Below are 21,338 nucleotides of genomic sequence, written 5' to 3'. Positions count from 1 at the left end.
AAATTTTCAAGCCCAAATAGTGGCAATTACAAAGTCTTTAGCTGGCAAGTCTCTATCAGTTAAAGATGTCATCCCCATGACAATCTGGATGTGTTGCAATGCATTGCAGTCTCTGAAAGGAATTTCCATCAAGGACTCAGAACCCTTTGGCAGTCATGTTCTTAAACATAGCTGAATTCTTAGCCCAAGATCCTTCATCTCTGAGAAAATCTATTTAGGTTTCCTGCTATGGGTTTTCTCAGGTGTGTCAGTCAGGACTTTCATACTCAGGAGGGAGTGAGAAACTAAAAGATACTTTGCTCTGAATCAGTACTGATTTTCCACTGTATCCATTACACTCTCTGGCCCAAGGTTCAAAAAAATGCATGACACTTTTTGTTCCTTCGGTCGTAAGATTAATTGTTTCTATACAGGTATGTCATTCCATGTGGAAAAAATGTATGAAGAAACCTCAAATTAAACCAATTAAAATTAGACTATTGTACTTTGAAGAAACATTTGCAGAGGCACTGTTTTCTGCTAGGTAATAAAACTCAACTAACTAATATTATTCTAAGCTGATAATTTACTGATGTGACATTTTCTCAAGCAATATTTACATTTTTTTCCCTAAGGATTTTCAGTAGTTGATATTGTGCTTAGTTCAAGATTCATTTTTCAAAACTTTAAAAGAGAAAAAAAACTTTAGTTGTCAATGGACCTTTATTTTATTATTTGTATGTGGTGCTAAGAATTGAACACAGTGCTTCACACATGCTAGGTAAGCACTCTATCACTGAACCACTGGTGATTTCAAGAACATTTTCTCGTAGGTAGCTCATATTGTATAGTTTTGGAGACAAATTTACATTCTGACTTCTGGTAATCATTGGTAACTATTATTTGTAATTTTCTTCTCAATGGTTATTATGCATTATTAAACAACAAAAGAAAAAAATTTGGTATATGATAATATTTGATAAAGAATGTTTTCCCAAATAATCTTTCTTATCATATTGCCTAGAAAATTCTGATGATGGACATTTATATGTAATTATAAATGAATATATTCACAATTTTAAAAACTAATATTCTAAACTTTAGTTTGTATTTATCATGCATGTAACAAAAATTTTACATAGTGATGCTGAGGGCCATTGCCAAGTAGGAATGATGCATCGAAATTTCCTTGCCAGTGTACCCCATGTTGCTTAGAGGAAGGACTCATGGAAATGGACTTGCCTTGGACATTCGCTATGACATTGCATGTATGTTTGAGAAAGGTGACCCTGCTCAAGGACCAGGGTGGATCTGGGTTTAGGGAGGATCCTACTGGATTAGGGCAGATCCAGGTTTAGGGTGTATCCTGCAGGTTTTAGGGAGTATCCCGCTCCTTGAGTTTAGGGCGTTCCCAGTTTAGGACAATCTGGGTTTAGGGCGGTTCCAGGTTTAAGGTTATTCCTGCTGGGAATAGGGCGTATCCTGCTGCCTGAGTTCCCATTGAGTTCTAGTGGGATTCAGAAAGTATTTGGGATTCAAAGCCTGGTGGAGTACGTGAATTTGGGCCCAGAACTTGGATTTCCCCAGAATGTGTGTAGAGGCCGGTGTGAGTTCGGGAATAAAGAATTGCTGTTTGAATCTACAAAGCTGTGAGTGGCTTCTCCCCCCTTCTGATTAATTAAACAACAAGCAATGTGGCTTAAGGACCGTGCCTGGTAGGTTGTCCAATTCAACATATGGTTCTTACCCGTGATGGGAAAAACTGACCTCTAGGCCTTAGCCTCCTGTCTTAGGTTGATACCACTGCAATTGGATCATACCCGTCACTGACTACCGGTCCAGCATACAGCCATACTTGTGGATAGGCCTATGCACCAGTGGGGGGGGGGGTGAGGTTCTTGCCTCACCTCTGTTGGCCCCCAAATTTATCCTTGGTGCCAATGGGGGGGTGAGGTTCTTTGCCTCACCTCTGTTGGCCCCCAAATTTTAGACCATCACTAGTAGAAGGGAGGAGGATACAGAAATGCCATGACACCAAGCCAATTGACGGCTCCTTTGGAAAAATTGCATCACTGGTGACACCATCAGCAAAGATATGCCAGCACTACCACAATTAACATGGGGTGCACTGGCAAGGAAATTGCATCACTGGTGACACCATCAGCAAAGATATGCCAGCACTACCACAATTCAATGCACCAAACAATAGTTCACAATGCATACAAGTGATATATAGTCCAGGCAAGTTCTGCAAGTAGTTCAAAGTGGAGGAGTCTATCAATATGTCCATTTCCTCCCAAAGTAAATCGAGTCCTTGATTCAGCATTACTTGTTGAGTTATATTCATTGATGCATCAGTTTATACAGTTAACTGTAATAGCTATCATAGAAGCTGTAGTTTGGTTTTATTTTAGTCTTCACCGGCACTGGGATGGAGATGGGAATTCTGGAAATGATGCTAAAGAGACATTATCCGAACAGAATTATTAAATATAATGAAAAGGAAAGGTGAAAGTAAACAAACATGCCACGTCCGGCTAACTGGAACCGAGTCCGGCGAGGGACGATGAGGTTAAGAAATACACAGGACACCAAGGTTCTTCATCCAGGAGTCTCTCTTTATTACTAACATCCTCCCCTTATATCCCCCAAGCAGCAGGAGTGGAAAATTACTCAGAAAAGGGAGGGAGAGGGGAGAAATTCGCCTACGACATCTGCCATTGTTAGACACTGAAACTTCTCTTATCAGGGAGTCCACCAGAGCAGAAAAAGATCAAGACGTTCCTGGCGTTCCTGTGGAACACATATGTCTCAGGCAGACAAGCAGGAAAACCGCAAGCCTGCTTTCATGGCCTAGTGAGCTGGCCACTTTGACATGCATTACAAAGAACTGGGCACTGGGCCTCAGGGGCCTGGGAAAGGCCTGCTACCTGGGGTCTGGGCCTCAGGGGCCTGGGAAAGGCCTGCTACCAGCAAGTCCCCCTCTTTTGTTTTTTGCATGTCAAAGGGAATCAAGTAGCCCCTGTCTTAGGTCATCCACTGCCCCTGCACTGCTTACCCGTCTCTGGGGAGGCCCCATTCCCCTGGCTTAGGTTGCAATGCAAGCGTGGAAGTTGCCCGTCACTGGGTACTACAAGATCAGCTCGGGGTGTTATGGCCAGCAAGACATTGTTATGGTGAACGTTCAACCGCCTCCATGTACAGGACTCATGACCATCACTGTCAAATGGCAGATGTAGTTGGACCGTAAGATTAGGCAGCAAAGATTCTAGCACAGAAGGGCAGGGAGGAGAGGTATGCACAGAGGAAAGATATGGCAGAAATTCTTCTTTTAAGGAGGGTATTTATCTTCGGATCTGCCTGAAATATATCTCAGGAGGGCGATCATCCATCCTCAAGCGCTGATAATGAACCTGTATTGGCTTAGAAACTAAGATATTAATTTGATCTTTAATGAATTGTACTATCCTATTTACAATGCAGGGTCCTATGGCTATCAATAAAAGGAGGCCCAATAATGGTCCCAATAAGGGAAGGAGATAAGGCAAAAATCCATTAAGTCCAGTCCAGAGAGGGTTTTCGAATAATTCCCTCCTTCTCTTTTCTAGGTCTTCTTGGAGCTGTTTAATTTTTGTGCGAACTATACCAGATTTGTTAACATAAAAACAGCACCTCTCCCCAAGGGCCAAACAAATGCCCCCTTGGTTAGCAGTCAGCAAATCTAAGCCCCGCCTGTTTTGGAGAACTACCTCTGCTAGGGAATCTATTTGGTCCTGTAAGTCCTTAATGGTTCCCGACAGGGCTTGTACATCATCTATAAGTTGTTGAGATAGGCGGCGGTAGGAGTGTATAGCCGTGCCCAATCCTGCCGTGCCTGTGCCCACAGCAGCGGCTATCCCAAGGCCAACAAGGAGCGGCAGGGCCTGGATAGCTCTCTTATGTCTTATAACTAGGGTGTCTAGGCTAGGAATGGGTAAGGGTTCATCTCCTGAAATAATTGTTATATCAGGAAGCAATAAAGCTAGAACACAACCACCAGTCCAATTTACTGGAAGCCTGGGAAAAGCTAAGTTTCCTCCGCACATAAAAACTGTGCCATTAGGGGGACAGATGGATGGAGTAGGTGAAGAATAATTCTTTACCGTTGTGCAGTTTCCAAAGGAGGAGACTCCAACATCAACATCATAAGCATTATTTTGCATCATGCCTAGGAGGCATGACGTAAAACTACCCAGAGGCTGTACCTTAAAAGGTAGTCCAGACTGACACGTGTTATCATCATTTATGGTATAATTAATGGAGACCGCCACGGGCATAACTGCCCCCGTCGTCATGCAGAGCCAGCAATCACCAGCAAGGGTAGGATTAGAACTGTTAAGCAAAGAAAAGGTGGTTTCTAGGATATCTAATGTATTGGCATCCAAATCAGGAAGCTGGGATTTTGGCAATACCAAGGGATGATATGTAAGCTTAGGGATCTCCGGCTTTAAAAGCTTAATCACCTGAAGATGTTTAATAGCATCAGTGGGTCCTCCTCCATCAGAGACTCCGACAGGGGCCTGCATGGGCCAACAGGAGGGTTTGCCCACGGTGCCCTCACATCCCGCCTCCAGTAATTTAGTTTCAATGCCTTCTCCTCCCCAGTCACCGAGAAAAGGAGTAAAATGATAAGTGACCCCCCCTTCTCCATGGGTTTTAGTCAGGGTGGCCTCAAAATACTGTTTTCCTTGATTATTAACACAAATTGAGGCTGATTCATAACAGGCGATGTGCACCGCCGAGATATAATGACAAGTGGCGGAACAGTTTCCAAGAGTCTCAGTCGAACTAGGGACAACAAGTTTTGGCTTATTAACACATACCCATTTTGGCTGATTAAATCCTCCGATGTTTTGATTGAGTTCAGCCACCATATAGGCCACTTTAGCCCCACAGTCAACGCTTTGGGTAAAACCAGAGGGGGCCAAGTGCCGTGGCCCTCCCTTGCACTCACAAGGGGCTCCAAAAAGATACTCATGAATATTCCCAGATGGGGGGTCAAGTCCTCCTTCAACAAACCTGTCCAGAAGGAATGTCACAAGCGGGGTCCAGCTCATGAGGTGTGTCTTGGCGTTCACTTGAAGGGGTGGGAGCATCAGCGGCAGGATCAGCCATCTTGGGAACTTCATTTTTTCTTGAATTTTCATCCACCGGTCTGGTGCAGCGCTCCGGGACCCAAATGGACTTCTCAGTCCCTGGGGGAAAAACACATACAGCTCCCCTCACTCTAGCTAAGAGTGGAGCAGGAGGTTGCCACTTCCCTGTAGCCAGATCCTTCCATCTTATCTGTGCCTTTTGTATGGTGGGAGAGGAAAAGTGACGTTACGGCCATCGGCGTCAGTGAGCAAAAAATTTAAAATGAATAGGGTTATATTTAATAGTGCATGTGGTCCCTGGCAACTCTGGTATATCTCCCCCTCTTTTGTTTTTTGCAAATAGGTTTTAAGATGTTGATGGGCCTGTTCAACAATGGCCTGTCCTTGGGGATTATATGGGAGTCCTGTTTTGTGTATAATATCCCACTGTGAGCAAAATTTTTGGAATGTTTGACTGACATAAGCTGGGCCATTATCTGTTTTTATGCATCGAGGAGTTCCCATAAAGGAAAAGGTTTTTACATAGTGTTGTATCACATCTTTAGCCTTTTCTCCTGAATGTAGAGTAGCAGAGATAAAACTAGAAAATGTGTCTATACTGACATGTACAAAGGACAACTTTCCAAAACTAGGGATATGAGTTACATCAGTTTGCCAGATGTCATTTGGCTGAAGGCCCCTTGGGTTAACTCCCAGAGAAGGGGAATGGATAAAAGGTGCACAAGTAGGACATAGGGAGACAATTTTTAAAGCTTGATCCCGGGAACATCCTGAGCGGAAACGTAAAGTTTGTGCGTTTAGGTGGAATTTATTATGAAGTTGTAGGGCCTTATCATACTCAGTTATTGTATATACAAGGTTAGTGGCATGTGTGGCAGCGTCTGCCATGGCGTTGCCTGCGGCCAGAGGACCTGGAAGCCCAGAATGACTTCTAATGTGACCTATGAAAAGAGGATCTGTCCTAGCCCATATAAGAAGCTGCACTGTCTGTAGTTGTTCCATAATGGTGGATTGTTTTCCAATATAAGGTGCCGTCTCAATCGCGGAGGCAAGCCTGGCGATATAGAGACTGTCTGTGAAAATATTAAGGGGCACCGAACTATATGTCCGTAAGGCCAATATTAAGGCCTCAACCTCCACCTTTTGGGCCGAGCGATCTGTCACTCTCTTGCGGATGACCCGGTTCCCATCTGAAACGACAGCAAACCCATCTTTAGCTCCGTCGGTGAAGACGGTTTGTGCCCCTGGGAGAGGATTTTTTTTCAGGATCTTGGGGAAAATTATTGGACATGTCTTTAAACTTTCAAGTAGTCTGCTTTTAGGGTAATGATTGTCAACCTGTCCCATGAAACTACAGAAGAAGAGACACCAGAGATCATGTTCCTGTCTTAATTTAGAAAGAATGTCTTGATTATATGGTAATATGAGAATATCAAAGGTCTTTCCAAACAAGGCATCCCCCAGATATTTTGCTTTCCAAACTAGTTGTATTACCAGGTCATGGAAGGGTACCAGGACCCGAGAGGGGGATGCAGGTAAGTGAACCCAATAAATAGGACCAGTCTGCCAAAAGACCCCCGTCGGAGTGAGTTTTGACGGAAGAACGATGAATAACAAAGACTGGGAATAGTCCACCAGCATCACCTGCATCTCTTGTATGGCTGTCTCTATCAATTTAAGCGCTTTTAGGGCTTCTGGAGTAGGCTTTCGCGGGGAGGTGGGTGAGGGGTCTCCTTTTAAAAGATCATACAGGGGTTCAAGTTCCCCAGTAGGGACATGGAGAGAAGGCCGTAGCCACTGAATTTCCCCCAGAAATGTCTGCCACTGGTGCAGGGTTCTAAGCTGATTTACCTGGAATTGAGGCCTCTGGGGAGTGATCCCTATCTTGTTAATAGTGTATCCTAGGTAGTTATAAGGGAATTGAATTTGTACCTTCTCTGGGGCTATAATCAGTCCGGCTCCCTTTAATAGGGACTGGAGGACTTCATAAGACCAGAAAAGTTCCTTCCTATCAGGGCCTGCCAACAGTATATCATCCATATAATGGACGAGGTAAAAGTTTGAGAATTGTTGCCTAAAGGGTTGCAAAATTTTTGCTATAAAATATTGACACATAGTAGGACTATTAGCCATTCCCTGAGGTAAGACTGTCCATTCAAATCGCTGGTAGGGTTCCCTAAAGTTTGTTGATGGTAAAGAAAAAGCAAAACGTTTACGATCCTGGGGTGCCAGGGGAATAGAAAAGAAGCAATCTTTTAGGTCCAAAATAATGAGATGCCAATCTTTAGGGATAGCCGTGGGGAAGGGTAGTCCTGGCTGCAAAGGTCCCATGGGCTGCATTGTGTTGTTAATAGCCCGAAGATCCTGGAGGAGTCTCCATTTCCCAGATTCCTTTTATTAATGACAAAAATGGGAGTGTTCCAGGGAGAAGTGGAAGGCACCACATGTCCCATCCTAAGCTGTTCTTGAACTAGAAGGGTTGCAGCCTGTAACTTGTCCTTGGTTAGGGGCCACTGTTCTATCCACACAGGGTCATCTGATAGCCAAGTGATAGATAGAGGACATGGCCGCACTTCAGTGGCCCCTAGGAAAAATTTCCTAGCCCCTTTCGGTCCCCACCCCTTTGGGTGACTTCCTCCGTGGGATCCACAGGCGTGACCCTTCCCTCATGATTTTTCCCCAGTCCTTTTCCGGGAAGCCATCCCATATCTAACATCATATCATTAACAAATCTATTACTCCCTTTTAGGGTTTGAGTGGTAAGAATAGCTCCCATTTGTTGAAGCAGGTCCCTTCCCCAAAGGTTTGTGGGGAGTCCGGCCACCACGTAAGGCTGAAAGTAACCACTGTGTCCTTCCTCATCTCTCCATTTTAGAAAAGAGGCGCTTTTTTCTGGTCTAGTTTGCCCGATCCCCTGTAAGACAGCTGAGGGATCTTGGAGAGGCCAAGCAGATGGCCATTGTCTTTTAGAGACAACAGAGACATCAGCTCCTGTATCTAATATTCCTTTAAAGATTTTATCTTGTATCCTAATGGTTAATTGTGGCCAGGAGTCTAAATGCGCTATCCAAAAGGCCTGAGGGCTGCCGGTGGAGCCGAAGCTGCCAGCACCCCGAGTTATCTGTAAGGCTCGATTGGGCAATGGTGCTACTGGCAACAATAATAGTTGTGCTATTCTCTCCCCGGGGGAATGTTAACAATCCCCTGAGTTGCCTCAGCAACAATCTTTAACTCCCCATGATAATCACTATCAACTACACCTGTGAGTATCCTAAGTCCTTTATGGAAAGCACTACCTCTTCCAAGGATCAATCCTACAGTTCCTTCTGGCAAGGGGCCAAAAGTCCCGGTTGGCAGGGTCTGGGGGCCCATCTGTGGAGTTAGTACCGCTCGGGAGGTGGAACTGAGGTCCAATCCTGCACTTCTGGGTGTCCCTCGGGGGAGCTCCCGGACAGAAAGGGATTGGTCTGAGGAAGGTGACGAAGTCGCCCACTCCCCGGAGCCCCATTCCGTCCCTGGATTGCCCCGTACACTCTGGCTTCCGGGGCCCGGGGCGGGCCCCTGTTCCCGTTTCCCGGCTGCAAGGGGTGTCCCTGAGCATCAAACTTAGAACGACACTCACTGCTCCAATGATTTCCCTTACCGCACCTGGGACAGGGGCCAGGGGTGCCTTCTCGGCCCCGTCTATTCCCTTCGGGACAACTCCGCTTAATATGTCCCTCCTTTCCACATTGGAAGCAACCTTTGGGTCAGGCCCTTTTACCATCAGACCCTGACAATCCTGTTTTAAGGGCAGCAGCCAGGACCTGTCCAGTAATATGAGCTCCATCAATATCTTTGCAAGCTCGGATCATGTCATCAACACTCCTTGCCCTAGAAGACTTAATAGCAGTTTGGCAATAGGAATTTTCATTTTCATAAGCCAATTGTTTAATAACTGGCATGGCCTTTTCCAAGTTAGGGAATATTTTTCCTGCCACCTGCATTAATCGGGCAATGAAGTCAGAGTAAGATTCAGAGGGTCCTTGAGTAATTTTTGAAATTTTTGTCTCAGAATTAGAAAGGGGCAATGCCTTCCAGGCGTGGATTGCTGCTGTTGCAATCTGGGCGTATACCCCGGGGTCATAGTTAATTTGTTGATTCAGAGAGGCATACTGTCCGGACCCAGTCAACATCTCCAGATTACGCTGTGGGAACCTAGCATCTTGATTGATATGAGCCAATTCTCGGCACCTTTCCTGATTTTCACTTTTCCAAAGCAAGAAATCTCCTCCCGATAACACCGCCCTGCAAAGCTGTTGCCAGTCACCAGGAGTTAACTGGTTGGCAGAAAAGGCCTCAAAAAGTGTCAAAGTGAAAGGGGCATGAGGTCCGTAGTTAGTGACAGCCTCCTTCAACTGCTTAATGTCTTTAAAAGCTAAGGGAACATGCGTCCTGACCGGTGGCCCATCCTCATCACGGGTTTCTGCCACCGGAAAAGCCAGGGCATGTTTGGCGCGCCACTGGACCCCTCCCTGTCTTCGGGGATTGTCTGGATCCCAATTAGGATTATAAGGAGGGGGAGCGGTGGCAGCCAGAGAGGCAGCTCCTGGGGTATTGGAATCTTTCCAATTTGATCTACTTAAGCGACCCTCCAATTCCTCTATCTGCCTCTCTAGTTCTCCCTCCTCTTCGGAAAGAGAACTAGAGTCTCCCTCCTCCCCCTCTGGGGCGGACACTCGGAGGCGCTTTTTAGTCCTTTTCTTTGAGCCCTGGTCAGAATTCTCGTCCTTTAAGGACGCAGCCACTTGTTCTTCCTGTACCTCATTAAGGGCTTGTTCACACTCAGCAAGTTGTTCTTTGATCTTGACTTTATCTGTCAATAGAGCATCTTTTACCAATCTCCATAGGGAGAAGGTAGCAATGGGTATACTGTCTGGACCACTGTCTCTCAAAATTTTTTGGAGGTCCTGTTTTACCAGGTCCCAATCAGTATTATTAAGAAATCCCCCTGTCAGAAACCAAGGACAAGCCTGGGCTATAGTTTCAACAAATTCAGTTGCAGTTTTGGTTTTTATTCCTGTTCCTTGCTTGCTTAACAGCTCTTTAACCTCGTTGGCCAGACGAAGCTTTGCTGTTGAGTTACCCATGGTGCGCACCCCCCTTTTTCTTATATACTTATTAACCAATCCTCCCCCTTCTCCTAGAAGGTGAGCCTCATTCGCTTACCCCTCTTTCCGAATCGGTGGGACCTCCACTCTGCCACGTCCAGCTAACTGGAACCGAGTCCGGCGAGGGACGATGAGGTTAAGAAATACACAGGACACCAAGGTTCTTCATCCAGGAGTCTCTCTTTATTACTAACATCCTCCCCTTATATCCCCCAAGCAGCAGGAGTGGAAAATTACTCAGAAAAGGGAGGGAGAGGGGAGAAATTCGCCTACGACATCTGCCATTGTTAGACACTGAAACTTCTCTTATCAGGGAGTCCACCAGAGCAGAAAAAGATCAAGACGTTCCTGGCGTTCCTGTGGAACACATATGTCTCAGGCAGACAAGCAGGAAAACCGCAAGCCTGCTTTCATGGCCTAGTGAGCTGGCCACTTTGACATGCATTACAAAGAACTGGGCACTGGGCCTCAGGGGCCTGGGAAAGGCCTGCTACCTGGGGTCTGGGCCTCAGGGGCCTGGGAAAGGCCTGCTACCAGCAAAACAGATCTGTTAACCTCCATTAAAAACAATCCTTAACAGCTGTTTACCTAATTTAAATTAGTAAACAAACAGATTTGTTAACCAATTTTAAAAACAATCCTTAACAGCTGTTTACCTAATTTAAATTAAACCATTTAAATCATGTGAATAAAAAAATAATTTGGATCCATTTTTTCATGAGCGCTCCTCATATATGAAATATGGACATACACACATACAGACATACAACACAAAACAGAAGTGTGCACTCATAACATACAACACATAAGACAATAGTAAAGGCCTTGTAGCTTTACCTAGGTGAAATCTCCATTGCAATGATTAAAAACTCCACAGTCAAAAAGTAAAACTGATCAGAAAAACATTAACCTAGGTCTGTATGAGCTCAAAAAATAAAATAGAACTTTATGATGTGGGAAAAATGCAATAATAAAATAGATATTGAAAAAGCAACCCTGGTTAATCACTGTCGCAGATATAAGAATAGCCAAGCTGGAGCTCTGGATACCAGCTATTATGGATTTGAGTCAAATCATCTTCTTTATGCCATGTCATCTGTATGCCATGTGTAGTTTTATCTGCTAAATCATTGCCCAAACTAAGGGCTCCAGGCAATCCTGTATGTGCCCTAATATGTCCTATAAAGAATGGATCTTTTCTGTCCCAGATTAGACTTTGTATAGTGGAAAACAAAGAGAAAACAGTAGAAGAAGGGGAAATCCTACCAGCATCTTCAAGGGATATAATAGCATTAACTATATATTGACTATCAGAAAATAAATTAAATACAGAATCTTTGAACATCACAAAAGCTTGTAAAACTGCATTGAGCTCTACCTTTTGAGCTGATTGTTTGGGTACTAAAAATGTAACACTTTGATCAGGGGTAAATACTGCTGCTGTACCATTATTAGACCCATCAGTGAATATATTTGGAGCATTCATGAGAGGTGTTTTTCTTGTCAGTTTAGGAAAAACTACAGGATGCTTAGACCAAAAAGACAACAAAGGATTAGATGGTAAATGATTATCAAATGAAACATTAGATTTACACATGATTATTGCCCAAGTATTTAACTCATCAGCTAACTCATCAATTTGATTCATAGTATATGGAGTAATAATTTTATTGGGAGAAATTCCAAACACGCCCTTTGCTGCTTTTATTCCTTTGAGTATTAATTGTCCTACAGCCTCAGGATACCTAGTAAGAACAGTGTTAGGAGAATAAGATAAATGTATCCACAATAATGGACCTTCTTGCCAAAATACTCCTGAAGGAATATTTTTTGTTGGTAGTACAATAAATAATAAAGGTAAACTTATATCAATTCTATCCAGATGTATATTTTCCATATATGTTTCAATAATTTTTAATGCCTTTCTAGCTTTAGGAGTTAACATTCGGGGTGAATTTGGATCTGATGGACCTTTAAGAATATCAAAAAAAGGTCCCAACTCTCCTGTTGGTATGCCTAGATAAGGCCTTATCCAATTTATGTCTCCCAATAACTTTTGAAAGTCGTTAAGTGATTTGAGTTGATCTACTCGTATTTGAATTTTTGGTGGACAGACCATGGCTGAGGATAATAGAACTCCTAAATAATTAATTGGAAAATTTAATTGTACTTTATCTATTCCTATCTCTAGATTATAATTTTTTAACAAGTTTGTAAGTATGGCATAACATTCTAGCAATGTGTTTTTAACTTTATGTGCTAATAATACATCATCCATATAGTGAAATATTTTTAGTTCAGGATTTTGATTTCTAAGTGGCTGCATTGCTTTGTTAACATAGATTTGACACATAGTTGGACTGTTAGCCATCCCTTGAGGGAGTACTTTCCATTCATATCTCTGATCAGGACCTTCATGATTTAATGCAGGGATAGTAAATGCAAAACGTGGACTATCCTCAGGATGAATTGGAATTGAAAAAAAAACAATCTTTAATATCTATAGCTAAAACATGCCAGGTTTTTGGTAAAGCAGACAATTGAGGAATCCCTGATTGAGCAGGTCCCATAATAACCATCTCATTATTAATGGCTCTTAAATCTTGCAATAATCTCCATTTACCAGATTTCTTTTTGATGACAAAAATGGGAGTATTATGGGGAGATACGGAAGGTTGGATATGTCCTTCCACAAATTGTTGTTTGACCAGATCATGGGCTACTTGTATCTTTTCTTTAGTCAGGGGCCACTGAGGAACCCATACTGGTCTTTCTGATTTCCAAGTAATTTCGATTGTCTCAGTGGCCCTTTCTGAAAATCCAACCCATGTCTGTTTATTCCTTGATCTATTTGAATTGGTGCTGCTATACCTTGTTCTTGTTCTCCTAATCTTTTTTCTTTCTTAAAACCTTGTCTAGCTCCAGTAGTGGGCACATTAGGATTGATGTTATTTGTTAACATCAAACCTAGTTGATCTAGGATATCTTGTCCCCATAAATTTATAGGGAGATTATCCAATACATATGGCTGTATTGTTCCTTCACATCCTTCAGGATCCTTCCAATCTAATATCATTGCTCTTCTATGGGGATTAGTCGCCACTCCTAGGCCTCGAAGCGTTTGAGTGGCTTGTTGTAATGGCCAATGTTTTGGCCATTCTTGACGAGATATTATGCTAAGGTCAGCACCTGTGTCCAGTAGCCCATTAAACTCATGTCCTTGAATATTTAGTTTTAGCATTAGGCGAGAATCTAAATTTAAAGACAGCATAGCCCAATCTACACCTGTGGAGCCTAATCCCCTGGAACCTCTTTTTTCACTACGACTGGAGAATTTATTATGTAGGCTGGGTATTATTATCAACTGTGCTATTCTATCTCCAGGTGAAATTACTGATATACCTCTTGGAGAACTATCTATAATTTTTATTTCACCTACATAATCGGGATCAATTAGCCCAGGACTTATCATAAGTCCTTTTAATGTAGATGAACTATTTCCCAATAATAAGCCTACTGTTCCTTGGGGAAGAGGTCCTTTTACTCCTCTGGGAATGATTTGAACTCCCATCTCTGGAGTTAGTACTGCTCTGACAGAGGCGCAAATGTCCAACCCTGCGCTCCCTCGGGTTTGTCTGATGAGGGATTTAATGGACAATGTGTCCTGGGCACCACCGTGATGGTGTTACTGGGTTCTCCCACTGCCTCATATATTTGTGGTTGTGGGCCCCGGAACATTGGGCCCCCCAGTCCATGTTTTGGCAATGGAGCCTGATGCCTTTCTCCACGATATTGTGGGTAAATACCTGGTCCTTGTCAGTTTTTTGATAACGGAGTACCCTCTATGGTGGTTTGAGAACGGCATTCATTAGCCCAATGTCTCCCTCTATGGCATCGTGGGCAAATACCAGGTATTCTATTCCTGATATCTAGTTTTGTTAAACCCTCCTCCTATGGGGCAACTCCTTTTAAAATGTCCTGTTTGTTCACAATTATAGCATGTTTTTGGCCTGGCATCTAAAGCCTATTGTATTGCAGCTGTCAAGACTTGCCCTTGTTCATTAATATATCTACATAATTTAATATATGTGTTTAAATCTTCATGTCTCCATGGTCTAATAACCTCTCTGCAGCAAAGATTTGCTTGGTCATAAGCCAGTTGTTTTATTAATGGCATTGTTTGTTCTGTATCCCCCAAAATTCTGGCAACTGTTTGAATAAGCCTATCTACAAAGTCAGCATAAGGTTCATTAGTTCTCCATATTACCTTAGATAGCTGACCTTGTAAATCTCCATGTCCTTGTAAAGTCTTCCATGCCCTAACTGCTTCTGTAGCAATTTGTGCATATATAGCAGGATCATATTCAATTTGTTGCCGTTGACCCTCATAATGTCCTTTTCCTAACAACATATCTAGATTTCTTTGAGGATAACTGGCTGCTGCATTTCTCCTAGCTGTCTCCGTGCAAAATTCCTCATTGGCAACCTTCCATAACAAATATTGTCCTCCATTTAGCACAGATTTACACATGCTAGCCCAATCAGCTGGCGTCATGTCCAAGTTAGTAATGGACTCGATCATGCTTACCGTGAAGGGAGCTTGGGGACCATAGGTTGTTACAGCCTCCTTTAACTGCTTTACTGTTTTAAAATCTAAAGCACAGTGAATTCGATGCCCTCCTACCTGTTCAAGTACAGGGCATGGTAATCTTTGATAATCCCATTTATCTACGACGGAGTTTGAAGGCCACTCAGCTGTCTCCATCGGTGGGGCTGTTGGTTGAATTATGCCCTCTGGTAATAAAACGGAGTTAGTACCAGCCTCCTGTTGTGGCCTTTTTCCTAATAACCCCTTTTCCTTTCAATTTTCTTCCTCTGTCTGACTAGCTGGAGAGAACTTCTCTTTTGCTTGATCTAAAATGTCTTTCTCCATGGTCTGAACCTCTAACAATTTACTTAACACCTTTTCGGTTTGTTTTTTACTAATTTCTAATCTACTATAAATATAACGCAACCCAATAAGATAACACGAAACAAAACCGAAACTGAATGAAACAAAAATAGAATAAAAAATCGTTGTATCAATTTTCTCTTCCTCAGGGCCGACAAACTTCAAACCTTGAGCCAACTATTTTTCCCAGTTTGCCTGAGAAATTTCTAGGGACAGGCAATTTGAAATAAAAACAAAATAAATCAAAACAAGAACACATTGTTTTTTAAAATTGTCACCCATTCTCTTGCCTTCCCTCAGGGGTGAGCAATTTCACTTACCTCCAAGTTTCAGATGTTCCGCATACAGACCACCAAATGCCGCAGTCTGGCTGGGCACAAGATCAGGAGCCACTCACAGCTTTGTAGATTCAAATAGCAATTCTTTGTTCCCAAACTCACACCGGCCTCTACACACATTCTGGGGAAATCCAAGTTCTGGGCCCAAATTCACATACTCCACCAGGCTTTAAATCCCAAATATTTTCTGAATCCCACTAGAACTCAATGGGAACTCAGGCAGCAGGATACGCCCTATTCCCAGCAGGAATAACCTTAAACCTGGAACCGCCCTAAACCCAGATTGTCCTAAACTGGGAACGCCCTAAACTCAAGGAGCGGGATACTCCCTAAAACCTGCAGGATACACCCTAAACCTGGATCTGCCCTAATCCAGTAGGATCCTCCCTAAACCCAGATCCACCCTGGTCCTTGAGCAGGGTCACCTTTCTCAAACATACATGCAATGTCATAGCGAATGTCCAAGGCAAGTCCATTTCCATGAGTCCTTCCTCTAAGCAACATGGGGTACACTGGCAAGGAAATTTCGATGCGTCATTCCTACTTGGCAATGGCCCTCAGCATAGTATATTTAATATATTTTGCTTATATTGACTTATACTTTCTTATTTTTTATTTAAGTATTTTCTCCTCTTTTCTTGGTGTTATGTGAATAGAATCCAGGGCCTCTGCATGCTAGGCAATTTCTCTATGCTGAATTACATCCCAATTAAAATAAATTTCCACCTCTTTTTTTCTGTTTGTAATTTTGTACATTTTAATATATATTATCTTCATTTTCTATAAACCATTTAAGCCTTTAATGATACTGTGATGCAACATGTATTTTAATTTTAACCTATGAAGAATGTACAACTTAAATCATGACAATTGTAAAGCAATTCTTCCAATTTTCACATGTGGCATTGAATTAGTGTACGTTAAATGTCATATTTTTTTTATTTTTATTTGTTAACAGAATTTTGCAAACATGACCCTGAAAAGAAAAATATTGTTGTTTATGAAAAGGTATTTCTACCTTTCATATAATAATTTCATATTGCTAGAGCAGACTACAAAGATTTTTTATAATTCATTTATAATATATAATATCAAATCAAAAGCCCTGCTTCTATACTAGACTTCAAGATGAAAATTTTCATGAACAAAAGGTAAAACGAAGTAACTTGCAAATTTTATTTCCAAAGTACTTAATTTCAATAATTTATTTGAATTCATTATCATAATTTTCAAAGATTTTTCAAAATAATTATTTAATTTTATCATTCAAATCTGAAGTAATGATTATTGTATATACTGTATAAATTTCAAGAAAAAATGAAGAAAATAGATTATAACATTTCTATTATTGTAGGATCCAGATTTCTCACTTCTCAACTCAAGCTCATACTTAAATATTTCACATATCATTTTATATATTGAGGATTTTTACCCCTATTTTTTGTTTTAGGTGGAACATTTTTCAACATAGACAATATAAAATTGTATATATAACTTTGCTTATGTTTGAATAAGTAAGAGCATAATAATATAAAAATATATGCCAACATAAAAATGTCTGTATATAAGATTCACTATTGACTGAAAACAGTACTGATATGCAAGAGGACATTTAAATGTCATTAGAAATGAAGTCATATTTGCCTTTACTGTGTATCATAGAAATTTTCAATTTCATTCTCTACATGTGTTTATGGGTATGATTATGTTTATGTGTATATTATATATGCATGTGAATGTGTGTATGCTTGTTGGCATTTTTATACTGTTAGATTTTCCTCCTTCTAACACAATACCTAAGATAATTCTTCTCTATTAAAAGATCTTGTTATTCTTCTTGAAAACCATTTGACTATGTATATGAGGTTTATTCATGGATTTCTTATTCTATTTAATTGCTGCATATGTCTATTTTTGTGCCAGTCCACACTATTATGTTTCTTGTAACATTATTACATTTTTAAATCAGAAAGTGTCATACCTCCATGGCAAAAGTCTGCTCTGAGACTTAAGGTTATCTTTTAACTGTGAACCCTTATAAATACATATCTCCAACATAAAATGGTATGTGGTAAGCATTGCAAACCAAAAAGGAGAAATATAAGAATATAAGAATAAAAAATGAGAAATAAGACTAAAGTAATACTAAGGGCCAGTAGGAAGAACATTGAATCCTATAGCTCCAATTCTAATATCCGTGCCAAAATGCAATGCTGTGACCTCCAAAGGTCTTGGGCAGCCCTATACCTATGACTTTGCTCACTGCAACCCATATGGCTACTTTCTTGGGTTGGTTCTACTAGCTGTCTATGGTTTTCCTCAGAAGACTTTCCATATTTCTAGCATATCTATCTTCCTACCATCTCCATTGTAGATTTAGCTTCACTCTCCAAGCTTTGCACATCACCTGCTCAGGGACTATTCTCAGGTATCCCAACCCTACAACTCACTGTATAACCTCCCAGGTATTAAAAAAAAATCTAAATTGAAGCGTCCATGACACCACAACTCATGTTCTCCTTGCATGCAAAACAAGCACCACATGGATGATGCAAAATTTTGCCTTCATCTGAAATAGTACTCAGTCCCAATTGGACCATAGCTGCAGTGAGCATTAACTATATGTATTACTGAGTATGGTGAAAAAAATCCTGGAATAATGACACCCATAGTGATCTTTTGGATCAAAGAAGAGGTTTTAACTTTTATATCTTTGAGCCTGTGAGGAGTAAGGTCATGCTGATTCCTGATATGGCCTCAACATCTCTTTCCCATTGTTCCAGTGCAAATACTTGGTTTATTTGTAATAAAGCTAATCTTCTCAACAACCACACACTCTTATGCTGAAACTTTACACCCACCTTCTTTCTGACCAAATTGTAAATTTTTCAAATTTTATTCTCTATCTCTTTCTCATGGTTCTCACAATAAATCTGATTAAAAGCAATATTGAATAGACATGCAATCTCCTGAATGTTATGCTTCCTTAATATTACCTCTGGCAAAGTATATTCTGGCACCTTTAAACTCAACCTCATACAGAGTCTCAGAGAATAGATATTAGGAAGACAATTTTTGTTTTGTTTTGATTGGTTTTGTCAGAGTTTAACACATATGGTCCCTATTCCAATTTCCCCAAAATTTCTATTTCCACTTGACCCCTAATAGGACAAACTTTACTGTACACATTCCTATCAGCATTCTGGTCTTGTGAGCTCCCACCAGTATTGTTCAGCAAGTTCTGCCTAAAGTGTGCTAAGGTATCTCTATAGTGCATCTCCAAACTTTTCTAAAACTGAATTGCTCCGATAAGTGAGTTTCAAGGGCTTCTGAACCACCTAGTCAAGTATAGACAAAAGTAATGACCACTTTTCAGTACTAATTTTCTGTTAGACTTTGATCAATGTAACAAAATTCCTGAGAAAATTAACTTGAAGGAGAAATGATTTATTTTTTATTTATTTTGTGTGGGCTAGCGAGGATTCACTTGATCACTGAGCCAAATCCCCAGCCCTATTTTGTATTTATTTAGAGACAGGGTCTCACTGAGTTGGTTAATGCCTCACCATTGCTTAGGCTAGATTTGAACTAGCAAGCCTCCTGCCTTAGCCTCATGAACTGCTGGGGAAGATTTATTTTGTATTACTATTTCAGTCTAAGGCCAGTTCTCTCCATTGTTTTTGGATCTGTGGTGAGGCACTTATTCTATGTCAGAGAAAAGATGCTCATTTCATGGTAGCAAGGAGGCAAAATGGGAGCAAGCAAGAAAGGAGCCAGAATCACAATATAACCTTCAAGGACATGACTCCAGGGACTTACTTCCCAAAATAAATCCCATCATGTACAATTTTCATGACCTTCTGATAGTGTTAAATAGTTGGGAAATAAGCACTTATCATATGATCCTTTGGTGGATATTGTGCACTCACTGGGTCCAGCTGAAGCTCACCAAATAGCTGAGGAGGGTGTGGCGACACAGTCAAAAAGAGACCTCTGGAGACCAGTTTTAGAGAACTCAATCTACTTTATTATTGCATAGGCAAGCTTTTAATGCATAGCCTGTTACTGGGGAAATTAGCTGAGGACTTTAATAATCCAATGAGCTACCAACACCCTTAAGAGCGGTTACCGATGGGCTGGAAAGTCAGTGGTAAAAAGCAGAAAGAAAAGGAACAGGCTATTTGCCTGAGTGTCACCAGGTTACCACTGTAATGGGGCTTGATCATAGTCTGTGTTCCAGATCACAGATATCTGGACTTGTGTGCCGAGCCCTAAGAATCCTCACATAGGCAACATAGGCTACTTTCCAGATTATGGGCTCAACAGGATGTTACAGATCTAAACTATAATATCTTTTAATTTTTGAAGTCGCAAATTTATGAATTTGTACACTTTTTTCCAAATGTAAAACAAAACTTTTTCAACACATTAGCCTCAAATTATGTAGACAGCTGTAGAAACCAGAGTTTCTTCCTTCCCCAATGACTGCTTTTTTTCTATCTTAATTTTTCCAGTCTGTGATAAGAAAATTCTTTCTAATGAGCAATTTATAAGCAACAGAAATTTATTTTTTATAGTTCTGGAGGCTGGAAAGTCTAACATCAAGAGCTGACCAAATTGGTTTCTGGGGAGAGCTCTCTTTTTCACAGATAAAGTATTATCTTGTGTTCTCATGTAATAGAAGAGAAAAAGAAGCTCCCATGAGTTATTTTATTTCAACTTAAAGACTCCTTTTAGTATTCTTGTAGCATACATTTAGTAGCAATGAATACTCTCAGCTTTCATTTGTCTGGGAATGTTTCAATTTCCCCCTCACTTTGAGGTTCAACTTTGCCAGCTAAAAAAGTCTTGATTTATGTTGCTTTTTCTTCTTCTTACATTGCTTTAAATATATAATTTATTTGCCTTTTATACTGTAAAATTTATGCTGGAAAAACCACTGATAATTTTATTAGGGATTCTTTATATATTACAACTTACTTTTCTCTTGGAGCTTTCAAGATTCTCTTTGTCTTTATCTTTAAATATATGTGGTTTTAAAGTGTCTCATCCTGAATTTCTTTGGCTTAATTATCCTTGAAGTTATTTTAGAAATTTGCATTTTTATATTCACATATTGTATCAAACTTGAGAAATTTGTGATAATTATTTAATAAAATTACTTCTCTTTCCATTTTTTTAATCTCTGCTTATGAGACTTCCATAGTGTAAGTCTCATGATGGTAAGTTCTTAGGTTTCTTAACATTTCTTCATATTTTTGTTTGGATTCCTCAAACTTGATAGTTTAAAATTCACTCTCTTCAATTTGGAAGACTTTTTTTCCTGCTTATTCAAGTTCAGCTTTGAGGCTCTCTTCTAAATTTTTTAATACAATCATATTTTTCAGCTCCAGAATTTCTTTTTAGTTTATTTATAAAATTACTAGTGCTTTGTTGATGTTTTCAGTTTGTTCATATATTGCGCCCTATTGCTCTTCTTTCCTTATTCATGTTTTCTTTTAGCTCTTTGAACATATGTCTAATTGTTGTTTTAAATAATTTCTCTAGTATAACTGATGATCTTGTATTTAATAATGGTTTCTGCCAGTTTATTTTATTCATTTGAATATTCCATGATCTTCTTTTTGTGATTGCCTTATTCCATTTTATATCTTTTCAAAAAGTGAATATTTGGAAAAGCATTCAACTTTCATAATATTTTCAGTGGGAAAACTGTCCAACCTTTGTGATCACCCTCTGACAAATGCTGAAAATCTCTTATTTGTTGAACATGTACTTTGACTGG

At 40.6% G+C, this 21,338-nt stretch overlaps 1 protein-coding gene across 1 annotated transcript; it reads right to left on the bottom strand.

Annotated features, from left to right (window-relative positions):
• Positions 1–8,863: 8,863 nt before the first annotated feature.
• LOC144250672 (endogenous retrovirus group K member 5 Gag polyprotein-like) lies at positions 8,864–10,243 on the bottom strand. Its single transcript, XM_077793623.1, has one exon. The coding sequence runs from the start codon at positions 10,241–10,243 to the stop codon at positions 8,864–8,866; it is 1,380 nt and encodes a 459-aa protein (XP_077649749.1).
• Positions 10,244–21,338: the final 11,095 nt, after the last annotated feature.

The sequence above is a fragment of the Urocitellus parryii genome, chromosome X, assembly GCF_045843805.1.
Source record: "Urocitellus parryii isolate mUroPar1 chromosome X, mUroPar1.hap1, whole genome shotgun sequence".
NCBI lineage: Eukaryota > Metazoa > Chordata > Mammalia > Rodentia > Sciuridae > Urocitellus > Urocitellus parryii.
The sequence above is the reverse complement of the archived record's forward strand: the minus strand, read 5'-3'. Positions and strand labels throughout refer to the sequence as shown.